This window comes from Chelonia mydas, chromosome 3 (genome assembly GCF_015237465.2).
Source record: "Chelonia mydas isolate rCheMyd1 chromosome 3, rCheMyd1.pri.v2, whole genome shotgun sequence".
Taxonomy (NCBI): Eukaryota; Metazoa; Chordata; order Testudines; family Cheloniidae; genus Chelonia; species Chelonia mydas.
In genome coordinates, this window is record NC_057851.1 from 56,766 (window position 1) to 71,860 (window position 15,095).

General features: G+C 46.6%; 1 protein-coding gene across 4 annotated transcripts in view; it reads right to left on the bottom strand.

Annotated features, from left to right (window-relative positions):
• Window positions 1-5,487: 5,487 nt before the first annotated feature.
• GPN1 (GPN-loop GTPase 1) overlaps window positions 5,488-15,095 on the bottom strand; it is a 116,462-nt gene continuing 106,854 nt past the window's right edge. For 3 of the 4 annotated variants that reach the window (XM_043541929.1, XM_043541927.1, XM_043541930.1), the window contains 3 exons: window positions 11,777-11,989; window positions 10,823-10,914; window positions 5,488-6,803 (listed from right to left, as the gene is read on the bottom strand). In XM_043541929.1, coding sequence (XP_043397864.1) covers window positions 11,882-11,989 — 108 coding nt within the window. In that variant the 3' untranslated portion in view covers window positions 5,488-6,803; window positions 10,823-10,914; window positions 11,777-11,881. The remainder of the gene's footprint in view (window positions 6,804-10,822; window positions 10,915-11,776; window positions 11,990-15,095) is intronic. The other variant, XM_043541928.1, reaches the window with a different exon arrangement.

A 15,095-nucleotide genomic window follows, 5' to 3' on the forward strand; every position in this document is an offset into this window, starting at 1 on the left:
CCTGCGGGCAGTAGGACCCCTGTGTGGGGTCAGCTCCAGATGCACTGCAGGGGCATGAACAGGGGCTTGCCTGTGCAAGCAACTTGGCCCAGACTGTGTACTGAGTTGCCCAGCAAAGCTGGGAACGCTGCAGAGAGACTGGCCTCACCACTGTCTCCGGCCATGCAGGGGACGAGCCATGCAGAGAACGCCACTGGCCAATGGGCAGCCCCTGAGCACCTGCTAGCTCACCTTCTCCCCCAACGCCACACCCTCTTCCTAGCCCAGGTGCCCCCAGACACAGGACTTCACCTGCCGAGCTGGGCATGCATGGGGAAGCTCAGAAAATGGCAAGGCAGAGTTGCGGGAGTGTAGCTTTCTGAAGGGCGGGGGCAGTGTTCCGTCCTGGATTTCAGTGCCCAAGTGGCACTCCAGGCCACTGTGGCAGAACTACACCCCTGCTCAGATTTGAGTGGACCTGGATGCTAAGTGGGTGGGCCGATGCCCACCCAGGCCAGCTCGTGGCTACACCCCTGCTCCACTGGAAGCTGTTTCAGACCCCCTAATCTTTTTTGTTGCCCTTCTCTGTACTTTTTTTAATTCTAATGCATCGTTTTTGAGATAGAACAACCAGAACTGCATGCAGTTTTTAAGGGCTACATCAATATAGCGGCATTATCATATTTTTATTATCTGCCCCTTTCCTAATGGTTCCTAACATTTTGTTAGATTTTTTTGGACTGCTGCTGCACATTGAGCAGATGTTTTCAGAGATCTATCCACAATGGCTCCAAGATCTCTTTCTCAAGTGGCTAAAACTAATTTAGACCCCATCATTTGTACATATAGCTGGTTTTTGTTTTCCAATATGCATTCCTTTGCACTTATCAACATTGAATTTCATCTACCATTTTGTTGCCCAGTCACCCAATTTTGGGAGATCCCTTTGTAACTCATCGCAGTCAGCACTGGACTTAACTGTCTTGAATTATGTCTCTTCCCAGAAGGTTGCATCGGTGCAGCTGCACCATTGTAGCACTTCTAGTGTAGACTAGACCTAAGTTACATCCAGCAGCTGTAATTTAACCAATGCAAGCACCAACCAGTGTTGCCAACTCCACATAGCAGGAAATCACCAGACAACCCTGAAAAGTCGCTAGATGTAGCTGTTTAAGCACTCAAAAGGAGTCAAAAATGTCACTAAACAAAATATTCAGAAAATTCAACAGAATTCTATGGATATGCATGCCCACTCAAGTATAATCACAAAGTCATTCTCAAGCAGCTCAATAGTGAATTAGTATACAGACTAATGGGTTCAGCTAGTGGATTTTTGTTTTGAAATCTACTTTCTTGACTCCCTGCAGCACCAAGCTCAGGTCAGGTGAATGCCTTCTTCCCCCTGGCTCTGGGCACTCCCTGTTGGTTCAAATCCAGCCTGGCAAGAAAGGGAGGCTCACCTGAAATTAACCTACCCCAGCCTACTGAGGACATGCTCAATTGAGATGTAATGACATTGACTTGGTGTGCGAAAGAAGAACATGGAATGGATTTTAACAACACTATTGAGCTGCTTGCGAATGATTTTGTGACTATACATACTGGTGACTTCCCTGGCAGCACGGTTGACTGCCACTCTGTCCTGAGACTGGCTGGGCTCCGGGGTTAAAATCAGATCCTGGGTGTCGGGGAGAATAGATCCACCGCTCGCCTGTCTCCCATTCTCCTCATCCTGCTCTTCCTCATCCACAATGTCCTCCTCATTGTTGTCTGAGGTGGCTCAGGACTCAGACTCCTGGGAGGTATCCATGCTGAATCTTGGGCTACTTTGTGGGTCACTGCCGAGAATCGTATGCAACTCATGGTAAAAGCGGCATGTGTGTTGGGCACAGCCAGAAAGACTGTTCACCTCCCTTGTCTTCTGATACACTTGCCAAAGTTTTTATTTCCACATGTCCCTGCTGCGTGTCCCTGCTGCAGCCCTTCTCCTCCATGCCCCACGTGATCTTTGCATAGACGACAGAATTTCTTCTGCTGGATCGGAGCTGTGTCTGCACAGAGTCTTCTCCCCCCACAGCAATAAGATCAACCACATCCTGTGTACTCCAGACTGGAGCGCGTTCGGGGCATTGAGTCTCCATGATCAGCTGTGCTGGTGAGCTCTCCATGCTGATCAAACAGGAAATGAACATTCAAAAAGTTCCCAGGGCTTACCAGGGGAGGGGCTGCTCCTTTGTACCAGGATACCGTGCAGTAGAGTTGAAAACACTCCCCAGAGCGGTCACAGCGGAGCATTGTGGGACACCTTTGGGAGGCCAATTACTCAACGCAATGTCTGCACTACCTCTATGTTGACCTGTGAATATCGAATTAATTGCTATACCTCTCACGGAGGTGGAGTACAGAAGTAAACATTACAGGCGACTTAGGTCGGCGGAAGTAGTGTACACACATACATTATTAAGTTGTCTTATGGTGGCTTCTATCAACCTAACACTGTAGTGTAGACCAGGCCTTAGTCTCAATATTAATGGCGCATTTGAGAAGACAATGGTGCAGCCAAGTGCCAGGACATTTGTATCTAGCAATCAATGATCCAGTGGGCTATGAACTTCCCTTCCTTTCCTTAGGGATGCTGAACAACAACCCTCAGGTCGCGATCAAAGGACTGGAAAGGTATGAGGTGGGGAATAAGAGTTGGTTGCTGGAAGTTGTCAGGGCTTTCACCAGGAGTCCAAGGAAGGAGGTCAGACAAAGAGCTGGACAGAGCTTGGATGGGCTCCAGGCTAACCAGAACGGACTATGCTTTAACCATTATTTCTCTGTGCTACTCAAAGGACTTCCTATGCTGTGTTCCAGGTAAATAATAAAGCCCACTATTTTGAGAATGCTGTTTGAATGTCACTGCAAATGTTGGGTGAGCTGAATTAATTCCTGAATAGTGTACAAATCTCCATCAGGAGCCTGTCTCAGTTGGACTAGCTGAACAGAGCATATGGTGTAAAGCAGGAGTGCTGAAGGCCCAGAGGGCCAGTCTAAGAAGGTGGTGAAGCTGTGTGGCTTATCCTGGAGGAAGAGTGAGGTGCCTAGGGAGGCTAGCACACTGAAGGGGTTTCCAAGGTGGAGCCATAATATCAATCCAGTGGATGATACCATGTTCTGAGGTTCCACCACTTAGCCCAGTTCTTAGTGGTTTCACTGGAATGTAGGGACCCTCACTGCCAGTTCAGCTTCTGTGCAGTTTTTTACTGCAACACTGCCCCCACACCCAGGTTTAACACTTAACCTCTGGTAATCGCAGGACAGAAAAATAAACTCTGTCATTAAACACCAGGGAGGGGAGAAGAAAGTCAAACACTGTCTAGAACTCTTCAAGCAGACTCTACACCACCAGAATCCAACACTCCATCCTCTTTTCCCCCGGCATTTGGCATTCCTACCTGTGCTTAGCATGTGAGTTTCAGTTTAGGGTGACCCCCTCAAACAGGGCATGCTAAGTACAGTTCTGCTGCCCTTTACTCATACAATAAGGATAAGATTTCATTATCCCTGTATTCAATACTACAGTGAACGTAACCCAAATCCAGCCAAAATTATCTCTTTAGCAAAGCAGCTCCATCTGCTGAGTACCTAGGCAGCACAGTTGTATCTATGCAAATACTGTATGCTCCGGAAGTCTTTTCCCCCTAGTTCATCACTAGATGTCAGGGGAGAGCTCATTCAGACTCTGCTTACACTCACATGCTCAGGGTCTAATGCATAGTTATCAATTTTAAAGCTGAAGGTCCACCAAATCATCTAGTCCAGTGGTTCTCAAACTTTTGTACTGGTGAACCCTTTCACACAGAAAGCCTCTGAGTGTGACCCCTTCCTATAAATTAGAAACACTTTTTATATATTTAACACCATTATAAATGCTGGAGGCAAAGTGGGGTTTGGAGTGGAGGTTGACAGCTCGCAATACCCCATGTAAGAACCTTGTGACCCCCTGAGAGGTCCCGACCCTCAGTTTGAGAACCCCTGATCTAATCTGACCTCCTGTATATCACAGGCTACCAACACCACCCACATACTAAACCCAGCAATTAAAATTAAACCAAGTATTGCAGACCATAGGAGACTAGAATATTATGTGCCAAAGGGAGAGATGAGATTGGCAGTGACCTTTGTTTTTTTTTGGGGGGGGGTGGGTTGCCTTCCTCTGCAACATGTGGGTGGGGGTCATGTGCCAGGATTATCTGGGTATATCTCACATAATCATTTCCCTGCCATTGCAGGCCCCTCAAGCGTGGCACACCCTGGTCCCTCCTAGTCTATGCCTGTGGCACATTCATCTCCTGTGAACTGTAATGCTTTGATCTCATTTTGGTTGTTGGGTTTAGTGTGAGGGTGCTCGGTGGTGAGGTCAGATTAGATGATCTGGTAGTGCCTTCTGGATTTAGACTCTATGACTCTCTAAACTCTCATTAAGCTGAATTAGATTGGTTTTATGTTTTGGAACCTGGTGCCTAGGGCTGTTTCTGCTGCTCTCAGTGGATATTCTCACTAACTTGTACAACAAGGGGTTGCCTCAGGCAGTTTGTTATTTCAATATCTGCTGTGAAAACACAAATGCAATAGGAGCAAGTGACTCTCTTCTAAAGTCATTTGTTTATAAGCTTACACCGCACACCTTGCACAGTCAGCTTCAGGACCCACCATTCTTAGTGATTTTCTTTAGATTTATTTGGACTGAAATTTCTCTATACTTCTGAAAATTTTGTTTCAATTTCCTGCAAAGACACACAACTGTACTCAGGACCAGAGTGAGGCTTAAATCTCTGGTGGTGGAGCTTCTGGCCCAGGGAATGGTCCCACAGCATTTGGGGCAGCTTGGAGAGGCTGGGATGAATTTTCCCACTCCCCTGGTCTCTTGGATTCTTCACCTGGCTTCTCAGATGTATCCCCATCACACAGCGTCACTTTGTGCAGGAACTCCAGCTCCTTGTGGAGCAGGGCTTTGCCCAACTTTGTCCGAGGAAAAAACAATCTCATGACACTGAGAGAAAATATTAGTGGAAGAAGTGGGAGGCACATCAGCTCCATTTTGTGTAACACCAGCTATGAGGACAGTGGTTCTATAGCATCTCTCCTTGCACACATGGGGTTCAGTTAAGGCCTGGCTCACTATGGTAGCACCAAGTCCCTACTGCAGGAGGAAGCCTCAGAAATACTTTATAGTCTATAAAGGCCCCACTCAGAATTGCAAGGGGGGGAGCAGGGTGGGGTGCAATGCACTGGGCACTACAGACACACTGAGCAATGTTCCCTAGCTCAGTCTCAAATTCTCAATGCCAGCAGCTCTTTCAGGCAGCTATGTCCCTTAAGAAGGGTTCATCCATTCCACACTGCAGGGGGTGCCCCATGCTGCATCTCTGTGTTCCAGATTCAGCTTCACCCAATAGTCAGGCCACCCACTAAAGCAATAATGAGACCCTGGGCACAACAAGGGAAAGGAACCGGGGAATGTTCTATCTGCTACCTATTTTTATTTCAAGAATCTAAAAACAGACCTACATGTACACTGAAACGAAGAGAATGGATGGTGTGACTCCAAAGGTGAATACACACAGCAGCAGCACCAGACGCGAGATGGCAGGGACTGAAATAGATACAGCAGCATTACCAGAAGTGGAGATCAATGCCTGATGGGTTTCTGCAACCCTCAATGCACGGAAGACTAGCTGGGGAGACTTGTAAAAGGTGAAGGTGAACAGACTAAATGGCTTGGGTTTCTGTAGGCTCTACCTAGCCTAGCTGCTGGGACTAGCATGGAAAGGGTAAACTCACAGACAGGAACTTGGAGCTGGAGCTCCCAGCCTTGTCTGATGATGTATGACAACTGGGATCCAGACACCAAACATGAGCAGAGCTCAAAAGCTGCACTCTCTACGTCACCATATCTTGCAACGCATAGGTTGCTGTATAACTCTAACAGGTGAGCCACAGAGACAGCAGAAACTGTGCTAAGATGCTATCAGCTGGGAATGATTCCTCCTGTCTGAGCTGCACAGACCTACTTCCTGTTGGGAAGCATGTTTTACTGTCACTACAGAAGCGTTACTTGCTGGACTAGGAAAGCCCTCACTACTCACCGCAGTCTTCACTGGACGTAGCCCCTTTGTGATAGGTCACCAAGCTCCTCGTGCAAGTCTCACACTCTGTCTTCCCATAATGCTCATTGTAAGAACCCAGGGGGCAAGTGGCACATGTGACTGTATTCAGTGAGCTGTACAGCCCTGGGGAACAAGCAACTGTAAAACCATTAAAAGAAGAGATGCAGTGACATTTAGGGTCAGAGACTCAGACCGAGGATTCCTATCAGAGTTAAAGATTAGAGTGATGGAGCCGGTGCAGGAAAGAGCATCTTATTAATGGCTATCCCATGGCTCATCAAGAAAAGAAATGTTTGTGTGTACAACATTTTCCTACAGCCTCTATATACTTGTAATGAATTTTTACATGGTGAGTTTAAGAATAACTGCATCTTCATCTCCATTTCTAGACATTAGTATAACAAAAGTGGCTCCAGTGTGAAGTCTGTGATAGGAACAATCCCCAGTGAGGATTATACCCCACTGATGGGTGGAAAGATTTTTGACAATTGACTTACTGCAACAGTTGGAACACCCGTCTGTAGTGTTACTTTTACCAAACCCTGGCTTACAATGATCCACCTTATAGGCCAGAAGTGACCCAACTTTGTAGTGCAAAGGAGGCAGATTCCCCTCACGGATCTGAAACTCATTCAGCACCTCGATGGAGCGATGAATTCTCTCATAGGCCTGTGAGGAGTCAAGAAAACAATTAGCAGTATTCGCCAGGTCAATAACATCTATATTTCCCACTTCCCCCCAGCTCCCAGCCCACCAACCCCAGAGATAAAAAAACAGTATGCTGCCCTGGCAATGAGGGATGAAGAATCTCCCCCAAAGATGGAGGAGGAGATGCCATGTAGTCCCAAGACTGAGAGGTCATGGACCCCACGCCCAAGAGAAAACCAGGGATGGTGGTGATTGGTGACTCCCTTCTAATGGGAAAGGAGGCATCCATCTGCCAGCCAGTCAGATGTGCCAGGGGCCCATATCTGAGAGATTACAGAAGCATTGCTGAGGCTCATGCAGCTCTCTTGCCACTACTCCATGCTCCTTATCCATGTGGGCACTAATGATACTGCAAGGTATGACCCTGAGCAGATCAGAAATGACTACAGGGCTCTGGGAGTGATGGTGAAGGAGCTAGGGGCACAGGTGGTGTTCTCATCTATCCTTCCAGTCAGTGGTAGGGGCCCAGGCAATGACAGACACATCCTGGAGGTGACTGCATGGCTGTGCAGATGGTGTCAACAGGACAGCTTTGGCTTCCTCCACCATGTGATGTTGTTCTGAGAAGAAGGATGCTGAGTAGAGATGGGGTTCTTTGGATACAGACTGGCTAATCTAGTGAGGAAGGCTTTAAACTAGGTTAGATGGGGCAGGAGACAAAAGCCCATAGATAGATCCAAAACATAGAGACCTGGGTGAAGGGTCAGAATCTGGGAGGAACATGGGCAATCATAGCAGGGCAAAGGAGACAGGAGGGAATATAGAGGGGAAATTGAATGAACATCTTAGATGTCTATATACTAATGCAAGAAGTAGGGGGAATAAGCAGGAAGAACTAAAAATACTAGTGAATAATCACAATTATTACATAATTGGCATCACAGAGTCTTGGTGGGATAATTCACATGACTGGAATATTGGTATAGAAGAAGCTTGTTCAGAAAGGGCAGGCAGGGAAAAATGGAAGGTGTTTGGTGTTACCTTGTATCTCAAAAATGTATACTCTTGCACTGAGGTTGAGATAGAAGCAGGAAGCAGAACAGTTGAAAGTCTTTGGATAAAGGATAAAAGGGGTTTTAAAAGGATGATGTCATGGCAGGGGGTCTACTATATACCACCTAACTACGGAGAAGAGATGGATGAGAGTTTTTTTAAAAACCAACAACAAATCATCCAAAGCACATAATTTGGTGGTGATGGGAACTTCAACTACCCAGAAATCTGCTGGGAAAATAATACAGCAGAGTAATGATTATTCAACATGTTCTTGGAATGCATTGGAGATAATGTTTTATTGCAGAAGGTGGAGAAAGTGACTAGGGAAGAAGGTGTTCTAGATTTGATTCTAACAAACCATGATGAACTGGCTATGAATTTGAAGGCAGAAGGCAGCTTGAGTGAAAATGACCAGGAAATGATGAGTTCTAGATGCTAAGGAATGGTAGGAGAGAAGACAGCAGAGTAAAGACAATGGACTTCAAGAAAGCACACGTTAGCAAACTCAGGGAATTGGTAGGTAAGATACCATGGGAAGCAAGTCTAGGGGAAAAGGAGTCAGAGGAGTTGGCAGTTTTTTAAAGAGACGTTATTAAGGGCACAAGAGCAAACTATCCCAATGCATCAAAAACACAGGAAGTGTGGTAAGAAACCACCTGGCTTAACCAGGACATCTTCAATCATAGAGTCATAGAATATTAGGGTTGGAAGAGACCTCAGGAGGTCATCTAGTCCAATCCCCTACTCAAAGCAGAACCAACACCAACTAAATCATCCCAGCCAGGGCTTTGTCAAGCCAGGCCTTAAAAACCTCTAAGAATGGAGATTCCACCACCTCCCTGGGGAACCCATTCCACTGCTTCACCACCCTCCTAGTGAAATAGTGTTTCCTAATATCCAACCTAGACCTCCCCCATGGCAACTTGAGACCAGTGCTCCTTGTTCTATCATCTGCCACCACTGAGAACAGCCTACCTCCATCCTCTTTGGAACCCCACTTCAGGTAGTTGAAGGCTGCTATCAAATCCCCCCTCACTCTTCTTTTCTGCAGACTAAACCCCAGTTACCTTAGCCTCTCCTCATAAATCATGTGCCCCAGCCCTCTAATCATTTTCGTTGCCCTCTGCTGGACTCTCTCCAATTTGTCCACATCCATTCTGTAGTGGGGGGACCAAAACTGGACACAGTACTCCAGGTGTGGCCTCACAAGTGTCAAATAGAGGGGAATAATCACTTCCCTCGATCTGCTGGCAATGCTCCTGCTAATACAGCCCAATATGCCGTTGGCCTTCTTGGCAATGAGGGCACACTGCTGACTCATATCCAGCTTCTCATCCACTGTAATCCCCAGGTCCTTTTCTGCAGAACAGCTGCTTAGCCAGTCGGTCCCCAGCTAATGACCTGAAACTCAAAAAAGAGTCATACAAAAAGTGGAAACTAGGTCAAATTATGAAGGTTTCATAAAAAAAAAAAAAAAAAAAAAAGAACTCAAGTATATAGAGGAAAAATTAGAAGGACCAAGGCACAAAATGAGACTAAACTAGCTAGGGACATAAAGGGTAACATGAAAACATTTTACAAATGCATTAGAAGTGAGAGGAAGACCAAGGACAGGATAGGCCCATTACTCAATGAGAAGAAAATAACAGAAATCGTAGCAAAGGCCAAAGTGTAAAATGCTTTTTTTGGTTTCGGAGAGACAAGGTGGGTGAGGTAATATCTTTTATTGGACCAACTTCTGTTAGTGAGAGAGACAAGCTTTTGAGCCACACAGGGCTCTTCTTCAGGTCTGGGAAAGGTATTCCCAGCATCTCAGCTAAATGCAAGGTGGAACAGATTGTTTAGTATAAGTAGATAGCACATAATGTATAAGGGACCATTCAAAGTAGAGTGGCCAATTAACACCTCTGCAGTCATAAGACAAAAAGAGGGGGCTCGTGGGTTACAGATTGTTGTAATAAACCATAAATCCAGTGTCTCTGTTCAGTCCATGATTTTTAGTGAGTAGCAGATTAATGAATTTAAGCTCCCAGGCTCATCTTTTGAAAGTCTTGTGCAGATTTCCTTTGAGGACTGATAGGTCAGATACAGATTGATTGTTTTGTGAAAAGTGTTCACCTCCAGATAAGGTGATAGGAACAAAGAAGTAGAGCATACTTACAAGATGGGGAACTCAGTGACTGAGAAAGATTTGGGGGTCATGGTGGACCATCAGCTGAACATGAGCTCCCAGTGTGACGCTGGGGCCAAAAGAGCTAATGCAATCATAGGATGTATAAACAGGGAGATTTTGAGTAGCGGAGAAAGGTTATTTTACCTCTGTATCCTGTGTCTAGTTCTGGTGCCCACAATTCGAGAAGGAGGTTGATAAATTGGAGAGGGTTCAGAAAAGAGCCATGAGAATGAATAAAGGATTATATAACATGCCTCATAATGATAGGCTTAAAGAGGTCAATCTATTTAGCTTAACAAAGAAAAAGTTAAGGGGTGACTTGATTACAGTCTAAAAGCATTTACACATCTCACAATGCACTTTTCAGACTATCAGAGAAATATCTAACACAATCCAATGGCTGGAAGATGACACTAGACAAATTCACATTGGAAATAAGGCATACACTTTTTACAATTGAGGATAATTAACCATTGAAACAATTTACCAACGATCATGAAGGAATCTCCGTTATTGACAATTTTTAGATCAAGATTGGAACATTTTCTGCAAGATATGCTCTCGGAATTATTTTGGGGGATTTCTCTGGCCTTTCTTTACAGAAAGTCAGACTAGATGATCGCAATGGCTCCTTCTTGCCTTGGAATCTGTGAACGATCATCAACCTGGGACACTGCCCCAGCTTTCCAGCCATAATGATCTGTAATTCTTCTACGGTGTGTTTTAGTCAGTTTAGTAGACAATTTTGCTTTCTGAGCTAGGACTCTGATACTGATTTGGAATCTGGTACCAATTACAGCAGATACATCACCTCTTTAGAGCGATCCTTGATGTCTTGTTCACAGTTTTTGCTCATACTTTCTGGTGGGCAATGAATTTCCCACATGACTCCATAAGGAAACACTGTGGTGAAATAACAAAGCAAACACGGTCACTGACAGCTCTTGCACTGTCTCATAGTATTTATCCATCCATCCTTGTATGTTAGCATTTTGCAACTGTAAATGGCTACTGATGTCCAGATCATTCCAGACACTGTACACAATCCACAAAGCATAGCTACAAAGAAGTTGCTGTCATTTCTGAGAAGCATCTGTATGCCTCAATATGTCTCTGAATTCAGGCTTGGCTCTGGGTTCTAGCCTCGATTCCATCCTGGACACTGGGAATTGACTTTTCTCTCAGGAACAAGACAAATAAACCTGTTACTTGCATCCATATTCAACAGTACTGGGTTTAAGGGGGAAGAAAGTAGCATGCTCCCGTCTGAAAACAATATGCAATGTCTGAATGTACAATTCCCAGACATTTCCGAGCCTCCTGCAGACAGCTGCAATCCTGAAGTCAGCCTTCGCCAGATGCTGTAACCCAGGCTTCTCCAATAAATGCTAGTTTAGTAAGTTGACGACATAAACTGTTTGGGCCAAACTCTCTTCTTGCTTACCCAGTCATAACTCTCTTGATGTCAGCAGAGTACACCTGACTTATGCCACTGCAAGAGGAAAGGGGCCCTTGTGTTATTTTGTTACCTGATCAGTACTGCAGCAGCTTGAAGCCTGGTTTGTAGTCTGATCTTGGGCTTTTCACCACCTTATTCATGTCACCTTTGGCGAGGGGCTTTGGCTGTCTGAAGGAAGCTTGGAAATGCAAACTGTGATTAAATACATGTCCAGAGGCAATGGTGATGAGAAGGGCCAGCAAGGTCATGGGTGTAATTTCCTATCTGTAAACACATTAAGGGTTAAGTAACAAGCTCTGCTCTTACTCAGCACAGTCATCCGCACTTCAGAGTGGTTCCTTTCCTGCGAGTGCCAGATGCACTCAGTGTATTTTTCAAAGACCTCACAGCTGAGATTCCTCACTAGCCCATTCAGATGCTCCAGAAAGCTGTGGATGTAGATGCTGTTGGTTGCTGAGCTGCAGAGAGGAGAGTAAAAGGCAGACCGGATCTCCACACTCCTGTCTGGCCTGTGATAAGCTAAAGGGAAAGGACAGTGTTAACTCTATTAAACACTCAATTTGCATACAGTTTGCTAATCCCCATAGTGCTGCACAAGCAGCATCCTCCCCATCTATCCTGTGGGGAAGCTAATCCCTTTAGGGTATGTCTACACTGTGATAAAAGACCTACAGCATGGCCACAGCTGGCCCAGGTCAGGTGACTCAGGTTTATGGGGCTTGGTCGTGCGGGCTATAAAACTGCAGTGTAGGTGTTCGGGCTCAGGCAGGAGTCTGAGATCTGACACCCAGCAAGCGGGTAGAGTCTCAGAGCATGGGCTACAGCCCAAGCCCAAACATCTACATTTTAGCCCTCCAGCCCAAGCCCTAGAAACCCAGTGACCCAGGCTCTGAGACTTGGTGCCACTCCCTGTAGCTAGGACATTGACTCGGGGAGGCAGACTGAGGTTTGCCTTCATAAGTTCATGTACTTAGTGAAAAACGCAGTTTCAATCAGAAGCTTTTTAAAACTATTTTTATGAAATAAGAAGAAATAAAATGCATGTTTATGTGATTGTTCAGCATAGCAAATATTCAAGCATGCACAAAAATTCAAAGATTCAGAAATATAAAAGTATAGATCTGAACATGAAAGTGCTGTGTGACGTAAAGACTGTTCATGACACTAAAGTTTAAGTCTTCTTGGATAATAGTGCCTTCATTCCTCCACAAAGACATGCAAGGTTCAGTTTTCAAGTCAGATCACTTTCATATGACAGGAGAACTGTTTCTCTTTCTTTCATGGGTCATGCTCATCCTCAGGTGTGATAAAATTATTTTCAAATAAGAAAAGGATTTCTCACATGTTGCAGTTGATGCTCCAAACAACAAGACCACTACCGACATTTCAAAAATATATGGGAAAGCCTTATTTAAGTCCTTGGCAGCACCTAGAACTTCTTCAAATTCTTTGCAATTTTTTTTTAACTATCAGTGGTTTAAATTCACCCATTTGGGGGGGGGGGGGGAAGAGGGGGAGGAAGATGGCTGCCTAGTCCCAGACTTCTCACTCCCCATATATCAAGTCATCTCTAATAATTACTTTCCTAGCCCACTGCCAATAATTTTCTGTCATAAAAGTTTAAATTAAACCCCTGGATAAACTTCAAACTGTTGACTATGGATTCCAATGACAAAATGAGGGGCAACAAAAGACCTAAGCCTGAATCATCTGAGCAGCTGAAGTGGGAGAATGCAAGGCCACAGCAGAACCTAACTCAGGATATTGCAGCACTGAAAGAATTCCTCACAGACTAACTAGATTAAATATTGAAAGGTATTCATGGCCTCTCTAAAGATATATGTAATGTAAAATCCTGAATGGTTCACTTGGAAAATGAGCTACAAAAGACTACCATTGAAACAGTGAAATTAAAGAAGAAACTGACTCCTTAAAGCTCAGATTAGACAAACTGGAAGAAAATCAGGGTGATTTAAAAAACAAATCTTGAAAAAACAACTTTTGCCACTTGAGCACTGCTGAGGGCTTTGAGAGGATGGATATTATCATCTTTCTTCAGAAGGTTCCCCTGACCTACTTAAATTGGACCCCAGCTGCTCCCATTAGCTATTGAAAGGGCTCATTGAATACCTGGTACTAGAAAGCAGGTACGGGGTAGGGCCCAATTGAAAGATCCGGCTGGCCTGGGGTAGAGGGTGGGCGGGGTGCGCCCTCACGCAGGGCTCGGTTGAGATAAGCCTGAGCAGCGGGCGTCAAGGCAGCCTTCACCTCCTGAAGTACGCGCCGGGGGGTACGAGGTCTGGAGAGCCCCATGCGCCCAGCGAGCGTCAGGGGATCCAGCCAGTCTCCCCAGTCGTAGTCCAGGAGGTCTCCGATTCTCATGACTTCCGCCAGGACCAAACTCTGGCGCACCGAACGGGACTCCGCTGCCTGCACACGGAGCTGGGGGTTGTGTAGCAGGGGCTCCGCAAGGAGATCTGCTCCCACGGTGGCCGCCACGGACCTGGTTGTTGAAAACAGTTTCCAGGTCCGGAGGAGGTCCTGGTAGAACACCGGCAGCCCGGAGAGGTCTCGCGGAAAACCTCTCGGACAGAGATAAAAGAGCTGCCGGTCGTATCGGAGCCCTTGGAAGCTGCGCAGGAAGGCGTGCGCCAATATGCTCCACGTCGAACTACCTGCACTATAAAGGAGCCTCTGCAGGGCCTGGAGGCGGAAGACACGGACCTGAGTGTGCAGACACTTCAGGCCCTGCCCTCCTTCCTTCGGGGTAGATGAAGAACCCCAACAGGGGCCCAGTGCATTCCTGACCAAAAGAACTCTAGAATCGATGTCCGGAGGTCGGTCAGGAAACCCGGGGCCGGGACCAGGGTATTGAGCCGGTACCAGAGCGTGGACAGGACTAGTTGGTTAAGCACCAGTACTCTCCCTCGGAGGGAGAGACATCAGAGTAGCCTCGTCCATTTCCGGAGCCGCTCTATCACCCCGCCTTCTAAATTTTGCCAGTTCTCCGGCAGAGAAGGGTGTGTGGCAGAAAGGTAAACGCCTAGGTAGAGCAGTGGACCCACGCTCCACCGGATGGTCTGAAGCGCGGGTGGGAGGGAGCTCACCTGCCGCCAGTCCCCCACCGCCAAGCCAGAGCTCTTGACCCAGTTGACTCAGGCGGAGGAGGCTGCCAAATAGATGGCCTGGCAAGCCTCCACCAGAGCCAAGTCGCCCGGGTCCTGGACCACGAGGAGCACGTCATCGGCGTACACCGACAGGACCAGCTGCAGCTCCGGCTCCTGCAGCACCAACCCCGTCAACCTCCTGCAGAGGAGACAGAGGAAGGGCTCTATCACCAGAGCGTACAGCTGGCCCGAGAGGGGGCACCTCTGCTGTACTCCTCGCCCGAAGATGATCGGTTCAGTCAGGGTCCAGTTGAGCCTAACCAGACACTCCGCGGAAGCGTACAGCACCTGGAGAAAACTCACAAACTGAGGTCCGAATCCAAATGCCTGCAGAGTGCCCAGGAGGTACCCATGGTCCACTCTATCGAACGCCTTCTCCTGATCAAGAGACAGGAGGGTGAACGACAGACCGTCTCTACGCCCGAGTTCCAAAAGATCTCGGACTAGAAATAGGTTGT